General features: G+C 60.2%; 1 protein-coding gene across 8 annotated transcripts; it reads right to left on the reverse strand.

The window, feature by feature from the left end:
* Nucleotides 1-281: 281 nt before the first annotated feature.
* SLC29A1 (solute carrier family 29 member 1 (Augustine blood group)) lies at nt 282-13,048 on the reverse strand. Of its 8 annotated transcripts, none has more exons than XM_057700650.1 (15): nt 12,981-13,048; nt 12,644-12,803; nt 7,965-8,074; nt 6,759-6,841; nt 4,773-4,854; nt 4,456-4,658; nt 4,210-4,349; nt 3,797-3,931; nt 3,607-3,704; nt 3,383-3,461; nt 2,829-2,953; nt 2,205-2,313; nt 1,873-1,958; nt 1,260-1,459; nt 282-950 (listed from the first exon to the last, which is right to left on the reverse strand). In XM_057700650.1, the coding sequence occupies exons 4-15, from the start codon at nt 6,785-6,787 to the stop codon at nt 839-841; spliced, it is 1,398 nt and encodes a 465-aa protein (XP_057556633.1). In that variant the 5' UTR covers nt 6,788-6,841; nt 7,965-8,074; nt 12,644-12,803; nt 12,981-13,048; the 3' UTR covers nt 282-838. The 8 variants fall into 8 exon arrangements, with proteins under 8 accessions (XP_057556633.1, XP_057556634.1, XP_057556629.1 ...); XM_057700651.1 differs by lacking the exons at nt 12,644-12,803; nt 12,981-13,048 and adding exons at nt 8,459-8,550; nt 10,188-10,271 and having other exon boundaries at nt 2,829-2,926; XM_057700646.1 differs by lacking the exons at nt 12,644-12,803; nt 12,981-13,048 and adding exons at nt 8,459-8,550; nt 10,188-10,271.
* Nucleotides 13,049-14,167: the final 1,119 nt, after the last annotated feature.

Below are 14,167 nucleotides of genomic sequence, written 5' to 3' on the forward strand. Positions count from 1 at the left end.
TATGAAAGAAGGAATGAAAGGCAAAGGAAAATGGCCTTTCTCCATCCCGGCCAACAGTCTGGGTGTCCTGGCTGCAGGCCTGTCCCTCCTCTGTGGCCCCAGCAGGAGGCACTGTAGTCCCTCTGAGACTAAGAGGACCAACACCCCCACCACGTCTTGGGCCCAGGCCCAGTGCTGGCTCAGACCCATCTGGGTCATACGCATCCCCTAGACTCAGGCTGCCATCCCTCTAGCCTCTCCAGGGCGTGAAGTCATGGCTGGAGGACACAGGGAGCCATGGAGGAAAAAAAAATAGTTTATTTAATCAGAGCCTTTGAAGGCACCTGGTTTGAGTATAAAAAAAAAGGCAGTAAAATGGCAACTGTACAGGGTTCACGATGGGCGGGAGCACAGAGAGGTGAAGGGAAGAGGCACATGGGGAGGGGGGTGGAAACATCAGGTCGGACTTCAGAACAAGCAGTCCCGGCCCCTGACCACCCCTGGTACCGGCAGACAGACAGACAGACAGACACACGGACACACGACACATACTCTCTAAGCCTAGGAGCCTCTGCCCCTCTGCTCAGGCAGGGATCAGTCAGAGCCAAGTGGTGGTGGGGGCACAGGAGCAGACGCAGAGACCGTGTCCCCTCCCTCAGCTCTGACCCCCAGACCCACAATGTCCCCACCGTCCATCCACAGAGGCTCTCTCCTCGGGGCCTGGATGCCGGGCCCAGCGCAGGCTGCGGGACAGCAGAAGCTGGCTAGAAGAGAAAACCTCCAGAGGAGCCCTGCCCATCCCTGAAGGAGAAGGAAGGCAGGAGCAGGCAGCCGGTGCCATCCGTCTGTCCATCCTCGGTCACACGATTGCCCGGAAAAGGAAGGAGAAGACAGCCCCCAGCGCCAGGCCCAGAGACAGAAAGAAGGCCATGATGGCTCCAGCTGTCTCTGCCTCGGCTGGCTTCACTTTCCTAAAGGAGGGAGGGCAAGCCTATGTTAGGACGGCCTCGACCCCAGCCCAGCCCAGAGCATCTAATTCTGCTGACCCACCCGTCCTAGTGCCCCTCTTGGGGCGACCCGTACCGGGGCTGTCTCTACCTTTCCCTGGGAGCCCCTCCCCCACCCACCACTGCCTGGGACCCTGGGGCCAGTGGGCTCCTCTCTCAGCCCGGAAACCCTGCGCTCCAGGCTCAGGAGTCTCCTTTCGCCCTCTCTCCCTCTACTGCGTGTCCCCCACGGAAGCACTAGACCGGCCCGAGGCCAGCACGCTCCCCACTCACTTGGGCCCGAAGCACATGCAGAGACTGGCGAGGTAGCCGTTGGAGAAGGCGAAGGCGGCCATGAAGAAGATGAACCAGGCGTCGTGCTCGAAGACCACAGCCAGGTTGTAGCGGGGCTGGACGTTACACAGCAGCAGCAGGGGCACAAAGGCCAGCCGGGCCACCACCAGGCTCGGCAGCCAGCGGCTGTCCTTCCCAGGCTGCAGGGACCGGGCAGTCTCTCAGTCGGGCTGGGCCAGCCGCAGGGACTCCAACCCAGGCCCCCAGGGCTCCAGCTGGGGTCCCTCAGGATCTGAATTGAACCCTCAACGCCTGGTTACCCTCAGGGAGTACGGATGGGGACGGGGCATGACAGAGTCTCCTGGAGCGCTGGCCATGCTCTATATCTTGACCTGGGTGGTGATTAGCAGGGGGGTGTGTCTGTTTACTTGTGTGTGTATATAGAGTCATTCAGTTATACACCTACAACTGTACACCTTACTGTGCATAGATTATGTCCTGGTTTTGAAAAAGCATGGTCCCCTTTCCACCATGCTTTCTTGGTTACTGCTCTGGGTCTCAGGCTGGACTCTTCCCTCTCACAGGGGCTTGGGGCCCTGCTTCCTTCACTCACCCACATGGTGAAGGCGGTGAGGCTCCGGCCCAGCCAGTCAAAGATATTGAAAGTCAAGAAACAGGACACGGGAATGAAGTAGTCTCCTGGAAGACAAAGAGTGGATTCAGGGAGGGTTCGCAGGCCCAAGAGAGGCAGGATCTACAGCCCCGACCCTCACTGGGGCTCGGTTTTCCCAGCCGTGAAACAGAGAAGATGCTTCCAGCCCAGGGAAGAGCCAATGGACCAGGAGAGCCGGGCTGGGGAGGCAGCAGCCCAGGCTCCCCTTTCCCAGACTCCGAGCCCTGCCTGAGCCCCCGTCCTTCCCCATCCTGGAAACCCAGAGTCCTCACTCCAGGCGCTGGTGCCCGCAATGCTGGACTTGACCTCAGCAGCCACGGCAGGAAACATCCCAATGGTGATGGTGAAGACGAAGCAGACGGAGAGAGCCGGGACTAAGATCTGGAGGAAAGGGACTCGGGTCTGTGTCTTCGTGGGGGTTGTGGATCATTAAAGAACCAAGATTCCCCAACACACACACACAAACACACTCAGGAGAATCCAGGAAAGCGGCCAGTCTCCAGTCAGAAAGGGAGGAGGGGATGGGGACTTCCCTGGTGGGGCAATGGGTAAGACTCCACGCTCCCAATGCAGGGGGCCGGGGTCCGATCCCGGGTCAGGGAACTAGATCCGCATGCCGCAACTAAGACGTCCGCATGCCGCAACTAGGCCCACATGCCACGACTAAGAAGCATGCGTGCCTCAACTAAGAAGCCCACATGCTGCAGTGAAGATCCCATATGCCACAACTAAGACCCAGCGCAGCCAAAATAAATAAATAAAAAATTCTTAAAAAGAAAAAGGAAAAAGGGAGGGGATGGGCAGTGCTGCGACGGGGTGGGGGGGTTGGGAAAGGAACAAAAAAAGGAGAGAAAGAGGGTGAGGGGTAGAAGGCAGGATGCCCAAGCCCCACATACATTTTTGAGGATGGCGCGGACAGAGGGGCTTTCGGTGGTGGGCTGAGAGTTGGGGGCTGAAACTCTGCTCTCCTCTTGGCCTGCTTTTGACTCCGCTCCTGGGGGGTGACAGGTTGTGGAAGGATCTTCAAGTTGTGGGAAGGACAGAGCAACAGACAATACAATCCCCAAAAGGGCTGGGGTTAGCTACGGGTGGTCACTCCCTTAACCAGTGCACAGCCGCACCCTAATACTTAGCCCAGATGGCCTCCGAACCCAAAACCCCCACTGCGTAAGTCGCCTGGGTCCTAACCTCTCTCAGGAGCCTCAGGGCAGGGTACACCCTGTCCAAGATTCTGAAATTGCTTCCCAAAGTCCTCAGGCATTCAAGGCCTCCCAGGATCTCCCCTCTGCTTCTCTAGCCCAGCCCTTCTTTACTGCTGTTACCCCTCATCCCAGGCCTGGTCCCTCTGGCCCCTGGTATCACTGCAGCACACTCATTCTTGCCCCCAGCTCATGCTGCCCCCCTGCTGGGCAGGCCACCCTCCACCCCAGCTTCCTCAGGCTCTTCAGACCTTTACTAATGAGGTCCAGCTTGGTCTCCTGCTCCCCGGGCCCTTCGAGCTTGAGTTGCTGGTAATAGCGGTAGAATTCCTATCAAGTGAGGGAGACCGGGAGGGTGTATTCAGAAGCAGAATCTCTAGAATCTCCACCTCCCCCAGGTTTCATCCTCAGAACACCCTTGGTCTGGAGCCCTGGATCCCCCAGACCCCAAGCCCAGCGTTCTCCACGTGCTCACCAGCTGCGGCAGGCCCAGATAGCAGACGATGGTCAAAATGATAACCCCACAGGCTGTGATAAAATAGCCGAAGGCACTTTCCGACAACTCCGAGCCACCTGGGGTGCAGGGTGTCCGCAGTCAGATACAGACCCCATCCCCTTCTCCCCACAACACACAGGGCAACAGGCGGACAGACGGCAAGACTTACTGGCGATGGCGCAGATCATGGCCACGGAGGCGAAGAAGCCTGCCAGGCCCTGGCCACTCATGATGGGGGCTGTGTAGCTGGCGGGCAGGAGGCCGGCCAGGCCAAACAGGCTGCCCTGCAGGATGGCGCCGAACGCTGGGGAACAGGGTGGCCATCAGCAGGAGGCGGGGAGCAGGTGGGTGGTTGGGGCCCCTGCCGGTCCTGCTTTACCCCCAGTAAGTCTTGACGCTGAGTGGCCTTTCCTCCCCAGCCCCAGGGTCCCCGCTCCCAGCCCTGGTCCATGCCGGCTCAGGCTTCTGAATCCTGGCCACCCAGAGAGATGAAGAGATTCCTCTCTGGCCAACTGTGGGTGTGAGAGAAAGGGACGGGTATGTGGGAAGATCTCTCCCAGGTCCCCACCCAGCCCTGCTTACAGTTAATGAGCATAATCTTGATCATGGTGATGACGAAAAAGGACAGAGCGTCCAGGGACACCTTCACCAGGATGGCAGTGATCAGGAACACCAACAGGATGGCCAGCAGGCTGCCCAGGATCCGCACAGCCTGGGGGATCCTGCCGGAGAGGCCGCGGCGGCAGAGACGGGTGGTGAAGCCAGGGGCTCAGCCCAGGGAGGGCAGGACGCAGCGAGGGGGTCAGGGCGGGGGGCCCGGGCGCTCACCTCTGATGCAGAAAGGAGTTGAGGCAGGTGAAGAGGAGCAGGGGCAGCATGGCACATAAGGTCATGACGTTGTTAAAGATGGCACTGAGATAGCTCCGCTCTGCTGAGGCTGGGGAGGGGCTGGCTGAGGCCTGGATGTCCTGGCTCCGTTCGGCAGGGACCACGGACACATTCTGGGATGTGTCCAGGCGGTTTGTGAAATACTGTGAGGGTTGCAGAGAGGAGAGTTGGAAGCTCTCTCCCTGTGCCTGCAAGCACAGATCCAGGCCCTACGTGCCTAGCGGACATGCCCCTGGGAGCCCATCCCCGCATCTCACCGCAGTGGCTGTCATGAAAAAATTCCAGGGCAGCAGCGTCCCCAGACCCAGCATGAAGAAGATAAGCCAGACGGCTTTGTACCTGGGGATGAGAGGAAAGTGGGGCCAGGTGACCATCCCACCCTCCTCGCCAATTCAAACCTCGGGAGGCCCCACTCCCTTCTCTCTCTCCAGCTGTCGCAGGGCGCAGGGCACAGGGCATGCGTCCTTCTATCAGTGTACGTGGAGGAAGAGATGGCCTGGGATGGCGTAAAGGGCAAAAATGAGTCCCAAGGGGGAGGGGGACCAGGACATAGGACCGAAGGGCACGGCCAAAAGGACCTTGGTTCTTAGCCCCAAAGACTCAGGGGACCCTGCAGGCTTGGGAACCAGTGTAACCCACACATCCGGAGGCGGTTTTAGAAACCCTGCTAAAGGCTAGGGGTGGGCGGGTGAGTGAGAAAGCAAACACAAGTCTCCCACCCCCACTGGACAGGCTGGAAGCGATTACGCTGTCAGGGCACAGCTGTGTGGCTCTCCAAAGAGGATTCTGAGGTCAGGAAACCCCCAGAACACTCTGGATCTAGTAGAGGACAGGCAGGCAGGGTGACTTGGGACAGCTGGGAAGTGAGGGAGCTGTTTTTTCCTGGCCCAGACAGAATCAGCTTTGTAGGTTGCACCACGCAGCAGAGGCCAGGAGGGACTGGACAACTGGATGTCATCTGGGCCCCAGAGTACAAATAAGCGCCACCCAGCTTCGGCCAGGACACTGCCCCAAGCCCTGCACCTCTGGGCCTGGGATGGGACAGCCTTCCCCAGGCAGCCCCGGCCCCTCCCACTATGGTCTCCAGATGGGTCTGCCATACTTTCCACAGAGCCCACACCCGCTTTCTTCAGAGCTGGCAGGGACAAGCCCAAGGCGATGAGGGGACGGGTCTAGCCAGAGCACAGGGCCTGGCCCCATGGGGCAGCGGCCTGGGTGAGCACCCCAAGTGAGCAGGTCCGAGCCCTGACAAATGCAGACCCCACCTCCCTTCTTGAGGAAGAGAGGTGAGGCCTTGATTCAGAGGCCCAAATGAAGGGAGAATTCCCAGCTAAGGTCCCACAAGATAGAGGGCCAGAGTGGGGCTTGGTGAGTGCCACAAAGCCAATGGAGAAGGGGGAGGGGTTCAGAGAGATGGGGGTGCTGGGACGGGCGGCAGGCAGTCTAGGAACAAAGGACACCAGGGAGGGAGCCAACCAAACGACTTGGGGCCTGTACTTACTATGTCTGCTTAAATTCCCTCCCACCCAAGTAAACCTCACCTCTGCTTTACAGGTGGGAGATGGTCTCAGAGAGATAAAGCTGAGAGCCCAAGGTCCCACAGCCAGAAGTGGCCTAGTTCTGTGGCCTGTGGCACAGGGGGACAGGATGGCTAGGGGAGAGGTGATGGGCTTGAGTGGCCTGGGTGGAAGGCTGTTCTGGACCCGAGGCATGGCTTCATCAACTTTCTTGGGGCCTAGATTCCTGGGAGAACTTGAATCCAGCTACAACCTCTTCCCCCAAAACACATATGCGTGACCATGGCTGCGGGTCCAACGGGAGGGAACTCCTAGGCTCCGGAAGTGGGCAAGCGAGAGGGAGGTCAGAGCGAGGACCAGGGTGAGCCAGAGCCATCTGAGGCGGAGGCCAGCTCCGCCAGCTGGCCAGCTCAGGAACCAGGGGTGCTGCCAAATGTCTCCCCACGGTGGTGGCGGGAGGAGCCGGCGGCTGCTGAAGAGCAACACTGGAAACTCTGAGAGGCCAGGGAGGGGCTGCTGCCCACCGGCCCAGGCCTCTGCGGAGACAGCCCCGCCAGCACCCCGCCGCAGCACACGGGGCCCCCACCCCGACGCAGACCTGACTCAGCGCTGCCTGGCTGGGAGGCCCGTCAGCAGTGGCAACCCCACATTCCAAAGGCTACGGCACCCAGCCCCCTGGAGACCCATTTCCACTCCCCTGGATGTGCAGCCCAGGTACCCCAGTACCTGTCCTGAGGCTGGTGACTGGTTGTCATGGTGACGGTGTTCTTGGTTATGCCTGGCTGACAGCTTCCTCCCTCCGGTGCTTGCTGGGGACAGAAGCAGTGTGAGGCCCTGTCTTGGCCCTGCTTCCCCACAGGCCTCTTCAGACGCTTGGTAGGGGGGTGAGGCGGGCAGGGCAGACACAGCAGGCAGGCTGAAGAGTCCAGAAGGCCCTGCTCCTGGCCCTGCCTCTCAGGACGGCTCAATCTGACCCCTTGGGCCTGGCCCGCTGGGCCCCCCCCCCGCCTGCTCAGGCTCTACCTGGCTCCCGGCCTGGCCTGGCCGCTGCCACCGCTATTTTTATCCAGCTGCCAAGCAGTTTGTAAGCGGGGAAACAGGAGGCTGGAGAGCAGGAGGGAAGGAGGAGGAAGGGAAAAACAGGCAAAGGCAGGGGAGACGATGAGAGGGGTCAGGGACAGTGACGACAATGGAAGTGGGGACAGAAGGCGCGAAACAGAAAGGAGATAAGAGGGAGACGGGAGGGGGAGGGAGGAGCGGGGACATGAAACAAACAGATCCGCAAGAGCAGCAGCCTCAGGGGTGATGACCGAGGTCAAGCCAGCGCGGCCTCCCTCCCCAGGGCTCTCTGAAGTCTGACCTCTCTGCCCTCCCAGAGCGCTGCCCCCGGGCTCATGGCTAGGGCAGGCTTTGGAGAGCCTGTCCCTTCCTGGAGGCACCCCAGACTCCAGCCTTTCTGCTAGTGGCACCTTAACCGTCCTTTCCAGCCACTGCTCAGAGGCTGCCTGGTTCCTGGCCAGTTTTCCAGGAAAATACTTTGGGATGCGTGTGGGGACACGGTCCCTCCCCTGACCCCCAGTCCTGGCCACAGGGTCATCCCATCCCCCCGGGTTCCTCTTTGCCTCACTCCCAGGCCCCTGTCCTCTTCCCCTTTCTGAGAACAAAGTTGGAGGGAAGACTGGAGGGATGGGAGCACAGGCCTGCCTAGTTCCCGAGAGCCCAGCCTCCCCCCTCAGTATCCCTCCCCTGCTCCCGGCTCAGGCAGGGGGAGGCTCCCTGGCACTCACAGAGGAAACAAGCTTTCCCTTGGATGGCATGGAAAGCCAGGCAGGCGTGCACTGGCGTGCCCCCCACGTGCGGGCCTAGCTCTGGAGCCAGCTCTCCTGTTTTAGGCGAGGACCGGCTTCCGCACCCACCTGGACCAGCACTCACCGGATGCTCAGACTTGCTGGCAGAAGGGTCGGGGCAGAGGGGGCCAGGGCGGTCTGCGGGAGGTGGTCCTAGGTCAGGCTCAGGCGGCAGGCCTTGTCCATGGGCTCCTCCTGAGTAAGGGTCCAGAATGAAGGTGGTGGCACCGGGCGTATCAGGAGAGAATCCTCCAGGCCGCCCGGTGGGAGGGAGAGGCCCCATTCTGAGAAGCCTCCCGCACAAACACAACCAGAGAGATAAAACCCAGCTCTGTAGTTTGGGAGATAAGACAGCCAGCAGTCTCAGGAGCTAAGGGGGTGGGTCAACTCACAGGTACAGCCAGTGCTCCAGGCCCTAGCCTGAGATGGACAGCCCCAAGAAAGGACCTTGATGGGCCTTTCTACCGCTCCCAATTCCTCTCAACCCCTCCCTGGGTAAACTCCAGCCTCTCCAAGGCCTTCCTCAGTCCCCCAGGCCACACCTGGGCTACCGCACAGGGAGGGAAGGAGCAGACCTACCTCCAGATGGAGGCAGAGGGCTTCTTTCACTCTTTCTTTCCACAAATATTTACGGAGGACCTCTGCATACCAGCCAGGCACTGTTCTAGGCACTTGGGACAGTGATAAACGACAGTCTATACACTTTCTAGAAGGCTGGGGGGCGAGAGAGCTCTACCCTGGGCGGTGGGCAGAGGAGGTGAGGGACTCAGGCAGAGGAGGTGAGGGCAATCACCAGCTTCTCACCTCCGCTGACCCTGTGCTCCATCCTTGGCCCCCACAGGTCGAGACCCGGATGCAGAATGGAGTATCTCCCCTTCCTCAGGAAAATCTGTCTTAGGCTCGGAGGAGTATTCATTTCTGCCCTCCCCCACACACCCCCTGCCCCAGCTACACCCCTACTCTCTGTTCTCAGCTGCCCCCACCCCAGTCCTGGGCACAATTCAACTCCAGGGGCAGCCCGTTCCCCCTGCCCACATCCTGACGGTCAGCTGGCCAGCCCCGGTGTTTTGTTTTTGTCTGTCTTTGCCCAGCAGCAATCAGGGATTTGACAGCAGTTCAGAGCATCTGGTGTCCCTCCAGCCATGCCTTGGCCTGCCGAGATGAGGCCTTGAAAGCAGCCACCAAACTGAGCACCTCTTACGCAACCCCAGCTTCTAGAGACACCCTTGTGGTGGAATCAAATTTACCACTTCCATGGATCCCATCCGGGGCCAGCCACTATCTGCAGATACCCTCTCCTGCCCTTGGTTTCCCTCACAATCACCATAAGCTAGTACAAAATCGTCTCCATTAAACAGACGGGGACAGCTGAAGTTCAGACAGGTTGAGTCATTTGCCTAAGGTAACAGAGCTAGTGAATGGGTGATCTGGAATTCAAACTCAATGTGCCGCTTACTCTAGGCTCCTTCCAGGGTGGGGAGGGAGGCATAAAGTCGGCTTCCCAGCCAGCCTCCTATAGTGAGAGGTGGGGTAACTCTACTCCAACTAAGGGGTTAAAAATAAGGTAGGGGTCCAGGTCACCTCCAGCCTGACTGAAGGGTCAGGTGTAAGGCACCCCGCCACCCATTGCACACATCCTGGCAAGGAGAGCTCACACAGGCAGGAGGACAAGGCAGGAGGGTCTAGAGGGGACCGAGAGGATGGGCAAAGGGGCGGCCCCAAGAGGGGTGAGGGGCAGGGATGGGACCAGCCCTCATCCACCACAGCTCTCCCTTGGGAAGAAAGCAGGGTATGTCCTTGTTCTTTCTCTGAGTGAAGCAAGGGTTCTCTCTCTGGGAATAAAAGAGGACGCGCCCAGGAAGGAAGGCCAGGTACACGCGTCCGGCCAATAAAAAGCGGGGCTTAAAGAGACAGCTCCTCCACCTCCATTCCGCGTGCCCTCATCCCCATTCCCCGCATCCAGCGCAGTTAACGGTGTGGGCCCTCCCCAGTTCCAACGACAAGATTGATCGAGATTAACCTTCAACTCGTCTGCCCCTTGCGGAGGTCAGCTCGGCGATAGCCGGTTTCAGGCCCGGGAGCCAGGTCGTCCACACCCGCTCGGATCCGGGTCCCCTCAGGGTGCCCCGGAGCCCGGGCCCCGGCGCGCCACGTGCTGCGCGGCTCCGCAGGCTCCGCCCGGGGGCCCCACCCGGCGTCCCCCCTCCCGGCCGTGCAGCTGCCAGGCCCGGCCTCCCTGCTCTCGTGGCAGGAGGCAAGCGGCGCCTTCCGCCCCGGCGACCCCCGGCCCCCTGTCCCCGGGCAGCACCTGCTGGGAAGGACTCCTCCCGCGTGGAGGTCTGCGCGCTCTCCCTGCCGCTTCCCGCGCCCGCCCGAGCGCATTCAAACCCGCCCTCCGCTCGCCCCGCCCCGGCGCGCCCCCGCCCGCGCCCGCTCTCCAGCTCCCGCCGCGGCCCCGCCCCCGCCCCGCCCCGCCCCCGCCCCCCGCACGCCTGCTGCTGGCTCGGAGGGACCCCAGACCTAAGACGCTGCGCCGCCTGCCCCACACCTTGCGCGATTTCTGTAGATAGGCCCTCTAGGAAGCCTGCCACGCCAAACCCTGCCCCATCACGGAGCACATGGGGCTGGAGGGTACAGCTGTGCCCTGGGTAACCCCTGGGGTTACACAAACTCCCACACAGCTGTCTCGGGACTCTCCCAGCGACAACCTGCTGAGACAGATCCGGAAGGCCCCCCTCCTCCATACACCACCTCAGATGTTCCGCTATGGCTCCCCAAGCCCCCTCCCACACCACTCTCACACTGCACCGTTTTCCTTTCCAGCGCTCCCTTCCCTTTTCAGTGCCACTTTCCTCGTTTCACACAATCCTCTCCTACCCCCAGCCCCCACGCCGTGGGATCCCTCCGACAGAATCGGTATGATGTGTGCCCCGGGTTTTCCCACCTCTAACACTTACAGATCCGCTCACTCACAACTTTGACTTAAAGAGGGATGTGTGCCCTGCTGGAGACGGGGGAGAGGCACAGCCCTGTAGCCCTCTCATGATTCACTCTTTCTAAATCCAGAACTTTGGAAAAGCTGAGGCACAGCTGGGAATGGGAAGAGAAAAAGCCCGGAACTGCCTTACATCCTGAGTGAATCCTAAGGTCCTGATACTCAGAGGCGGAAGCCGTGCTGAGCCCCACATCCTCCCTGGCTGAGGAGGAAGCAGGCGGGCAAGCCGAGGAAAGATCAGTCCTTCTTGTACTTCCAAGGAAGGGGGGGGAGGGGGAAGGATTCTCTCCTTTTTTGTTGTTTAGTAGATTTGGGGGAGGGGGGATCACTGCCCCTACAGCAGCCCTCAGGACAGAAGGACAATCCAAAGACTAGAGAGATGCTGAGGACAGAAAATCCAATCCAGCCCCTACCCCTTTGCCCCAATTACCCAAGAGGCCTGTACCCTGGAGAAGCCACAGACACTAATTAACAATTAGCAGTACTAACATCTTAGGGATAAGACAGAGTCACACCCTCTCCCCAGAGAACAGACTGGGCTCTGAGGGGCAGTGTAGTTTTTCTACTGAATTGATCAGTGGACCCAGCCCAAGATACTCAGAAGGGCTGTTCCCAAAATACTGTCTCAGGGGCCCACAGAGACATGACACACCATCATCCCCTGGCCTTAACCAAACAGAGAGCCGGAAGAGGGGTATGAGTGGTATTTTCCTAGGCACTGCCTCATGGCTTGAGGGCAGCTTCATGTCTGGGTCTCCATGCCCCCCTCCTTCCTACCCTGTGTTTGTCCAGCCTCTCTCTCTTCCTCTCCTGGCCCTCCTTTCCCCTTGTGCTTGGCCCCCGTCTCTTTCCCCATCCTCATTTCCCATCTCTAAGTCTGCAGAGGTGGCAGACCTTAGTGGTGAAATGGATCCACCAGGCTGGTGGCCAGTGGCTGCAGTTGTGTGCAAAGGGGGCTGGAAGTGGAAACAAATTGGAGGGAAGTGGTGAGGGTCCCAGGCCAGACAGGGGAAGGCTGGTTCCCCTCCCCACCCCCGCTGAAGCCCAGCCTGCTCACTACATGGCAACAGCCAGGGCTGTTATTGCTGGACAGAAGCCCGTCTGCCACTCTCCCTGCCTGGGCCCCCTGCCAGCACCCATACTCCACCAGAGCTGCCGCCCTAGGCAGATAGTTGCTGAGTGCCAGGGCCCTCTGCTGGACAGCCTCAGAGGCCAACTCACAGTGGCCTGTGGCCTCCAGGCCTAGCCAGTCCTTCTCACCCTCTGCCCAATCTTTTGGCTCCCTCAGGTCCCAGGTACAGGACTAGGGTGTGAAGGGCTGATCCAGCTGCACCCCGACCCCCACCCAATGCTTGTGGCTCGCCCCGACTCCCTTCTCCCCGACTCCCTTCTCCCCCTTCCAGGCCCCAAGCCCTCCTCATCACCTCACACACACAGTCCTGCCTTTCCCCAGCCCTGCCTCCATCTGTGTTTGCTGGAAGTGTGTTTGCTTGGCTCTGCAGTTTGTCACCAATGCGTCTCAGTCCGGTTTGCGATTCTATCTCCGCGGCCTTGTGGCAGGGCTGGGACTAGGGAGAGGCCAGGGAGGCAACTTGCCTGAGGCGTAATATTTAAGAGGGCGCCCTTATATTCTGGAATCCAGATAAATAATGTTTTAACGCAATATTTAAAAACAAAATCAAAGTCAATGCAAAAAAATCCCATGATGAACAAAACATCAGCTAAACTAAAGACAGAATCTCGAGGATCAGACACCTCGAGTCCCTCACCTTCCTTGTGGGTGTGTATAGGGATCAGGGTTCAAGAAGACTGGCCTTGGTTTTCCAGCTTCATTTCTCAGACCTCTGCTCTGGGAAGGTCCCTGACCTCGGAGACATCTCTCTGCATCTGGCTGGGGTAGGGCAGTCATCTCACCACGGCCTCCGAACTCTAGGAAAAGGATCTCCTTCACCAGAACCCACAAATGCAGACTCCACAGATTTCCCTCACCCCACGAGAGCCCCGCCCGCTCCGCTCTCCGCCGCGCCCCGCCCGCGGGGGTGGGGGGAAGGGAAACAGCGCAGAGCCCGCCCCCTCGCCGCGGCCCAGCGTCGGCTCGCCTCGCACCTGCTGCGACTCGGGAGGGGGCATCCGGAGTCGGGGAGCGGGGACGGAAATTCCCGGGCCAGTCGGCCCCTGGTCCCCGTTTGGCCTCCTCTCTTCGGGAATGGGGCCATCGCCCGGCCGGAAACCGCCGTCCGCCCCGGGCCTGACCGGTCTGTGCCGCCGGGCGGCGAAGGGGCTGCAACGGGCGATCCGGGCGCGCGCCCCGCGCCCCGCGCCATCCCGCCGGCGCCGCTGAGGAGTGAGGCGCGCTCCGGGAGGCCGGCGGGAGGGGAGGCCCGGAGCGGGCTACGTAAATAAATAAGTAAAGGCGCCCGTGACCCTGGAGGGGACCATGGGTTCGAATCCCCTTCACCCGCCCCTCCCCCGGGCCGCCTTCCCGAGGGGTGAGCACGTGCACTGGCTTTTGAGGCCTCCGAGAGGAAGCAGATGGTGCCGGGGTGTGGGGAGACGGGGGTCTAGCGGAAAGCCCCGCTGGGCCGGCTTGGGGGCCCACAGCTCTGGTCTTGGTGCTTCCCCCCAGAGCAGCCTTCTGATGGGTATGCTAACGGGGTGAGGGTCCTGAAAGGGGCCTGTAGTCCCCACTTTCCCCCTTTGAACCGAGAGCCCAGGACTTGCTGGAGGAGGGTGGGACGGAGGAGTATTGACTGGGAACGTAAGCAAATTATCTGGAGGCTGGCTGGCAAATGCCCTGACAACCCTTATTTGATCCCCGAGGGACCTCCCACTGGAGCGGGGGTGCTGGGGAGTGGATGATGAGGTGGATTCCTCAGATCACACCACACCCACCCCCTACCCCTTAGATCCCATTCTGGGCAGAGGACCCTCAGGGGTGTGCATTTCTACACTGCTCCTCTGGGTGGCTGCCCACAGGGTCCCTCAACAAACAGACCTCCCTCTTCCCACACCACTAGCTGAGAAGCGCGTCCACACTCGCTGGAGGACGTTTACCTCCTTACCTTGCGCTGGCCAGCCAGACCCAAGATTGCTGGGTCACAGTGTAATATACTCAAATGAGACAGGAGAAGGTGCGAACTGAGCGGGACAATGGAATAGGTAGCAAAAGAAAGCCTAGAGTTGTTTCCCCACCCCTACCCTCTGGACAGGTCCGACTGTCTTGCAGTGCAGGAGTGTGACAAGACTGTCAAAGGCATCCCAAGAATTCAAAACAACAAATATTTATTGAGCAC

This window comes from Hippopotamus amphibius, chromosome 11 (assembly GCF_030028045.1).
Source record: "Hippopotamus amphibius kiboko isolate mHipAmp2 chromosome 11, mHipAmp2.hap2, whole genome shotgun sequence".
In the NCBI taxonomy this organism is placed as follows: domain Eukaryota; kingdom Metazoa; phylum Chordata; class Mammalia; order Artiodactyla; family Hippopotamidae; genus Hippopotamus; species Hippopotamus amphibius.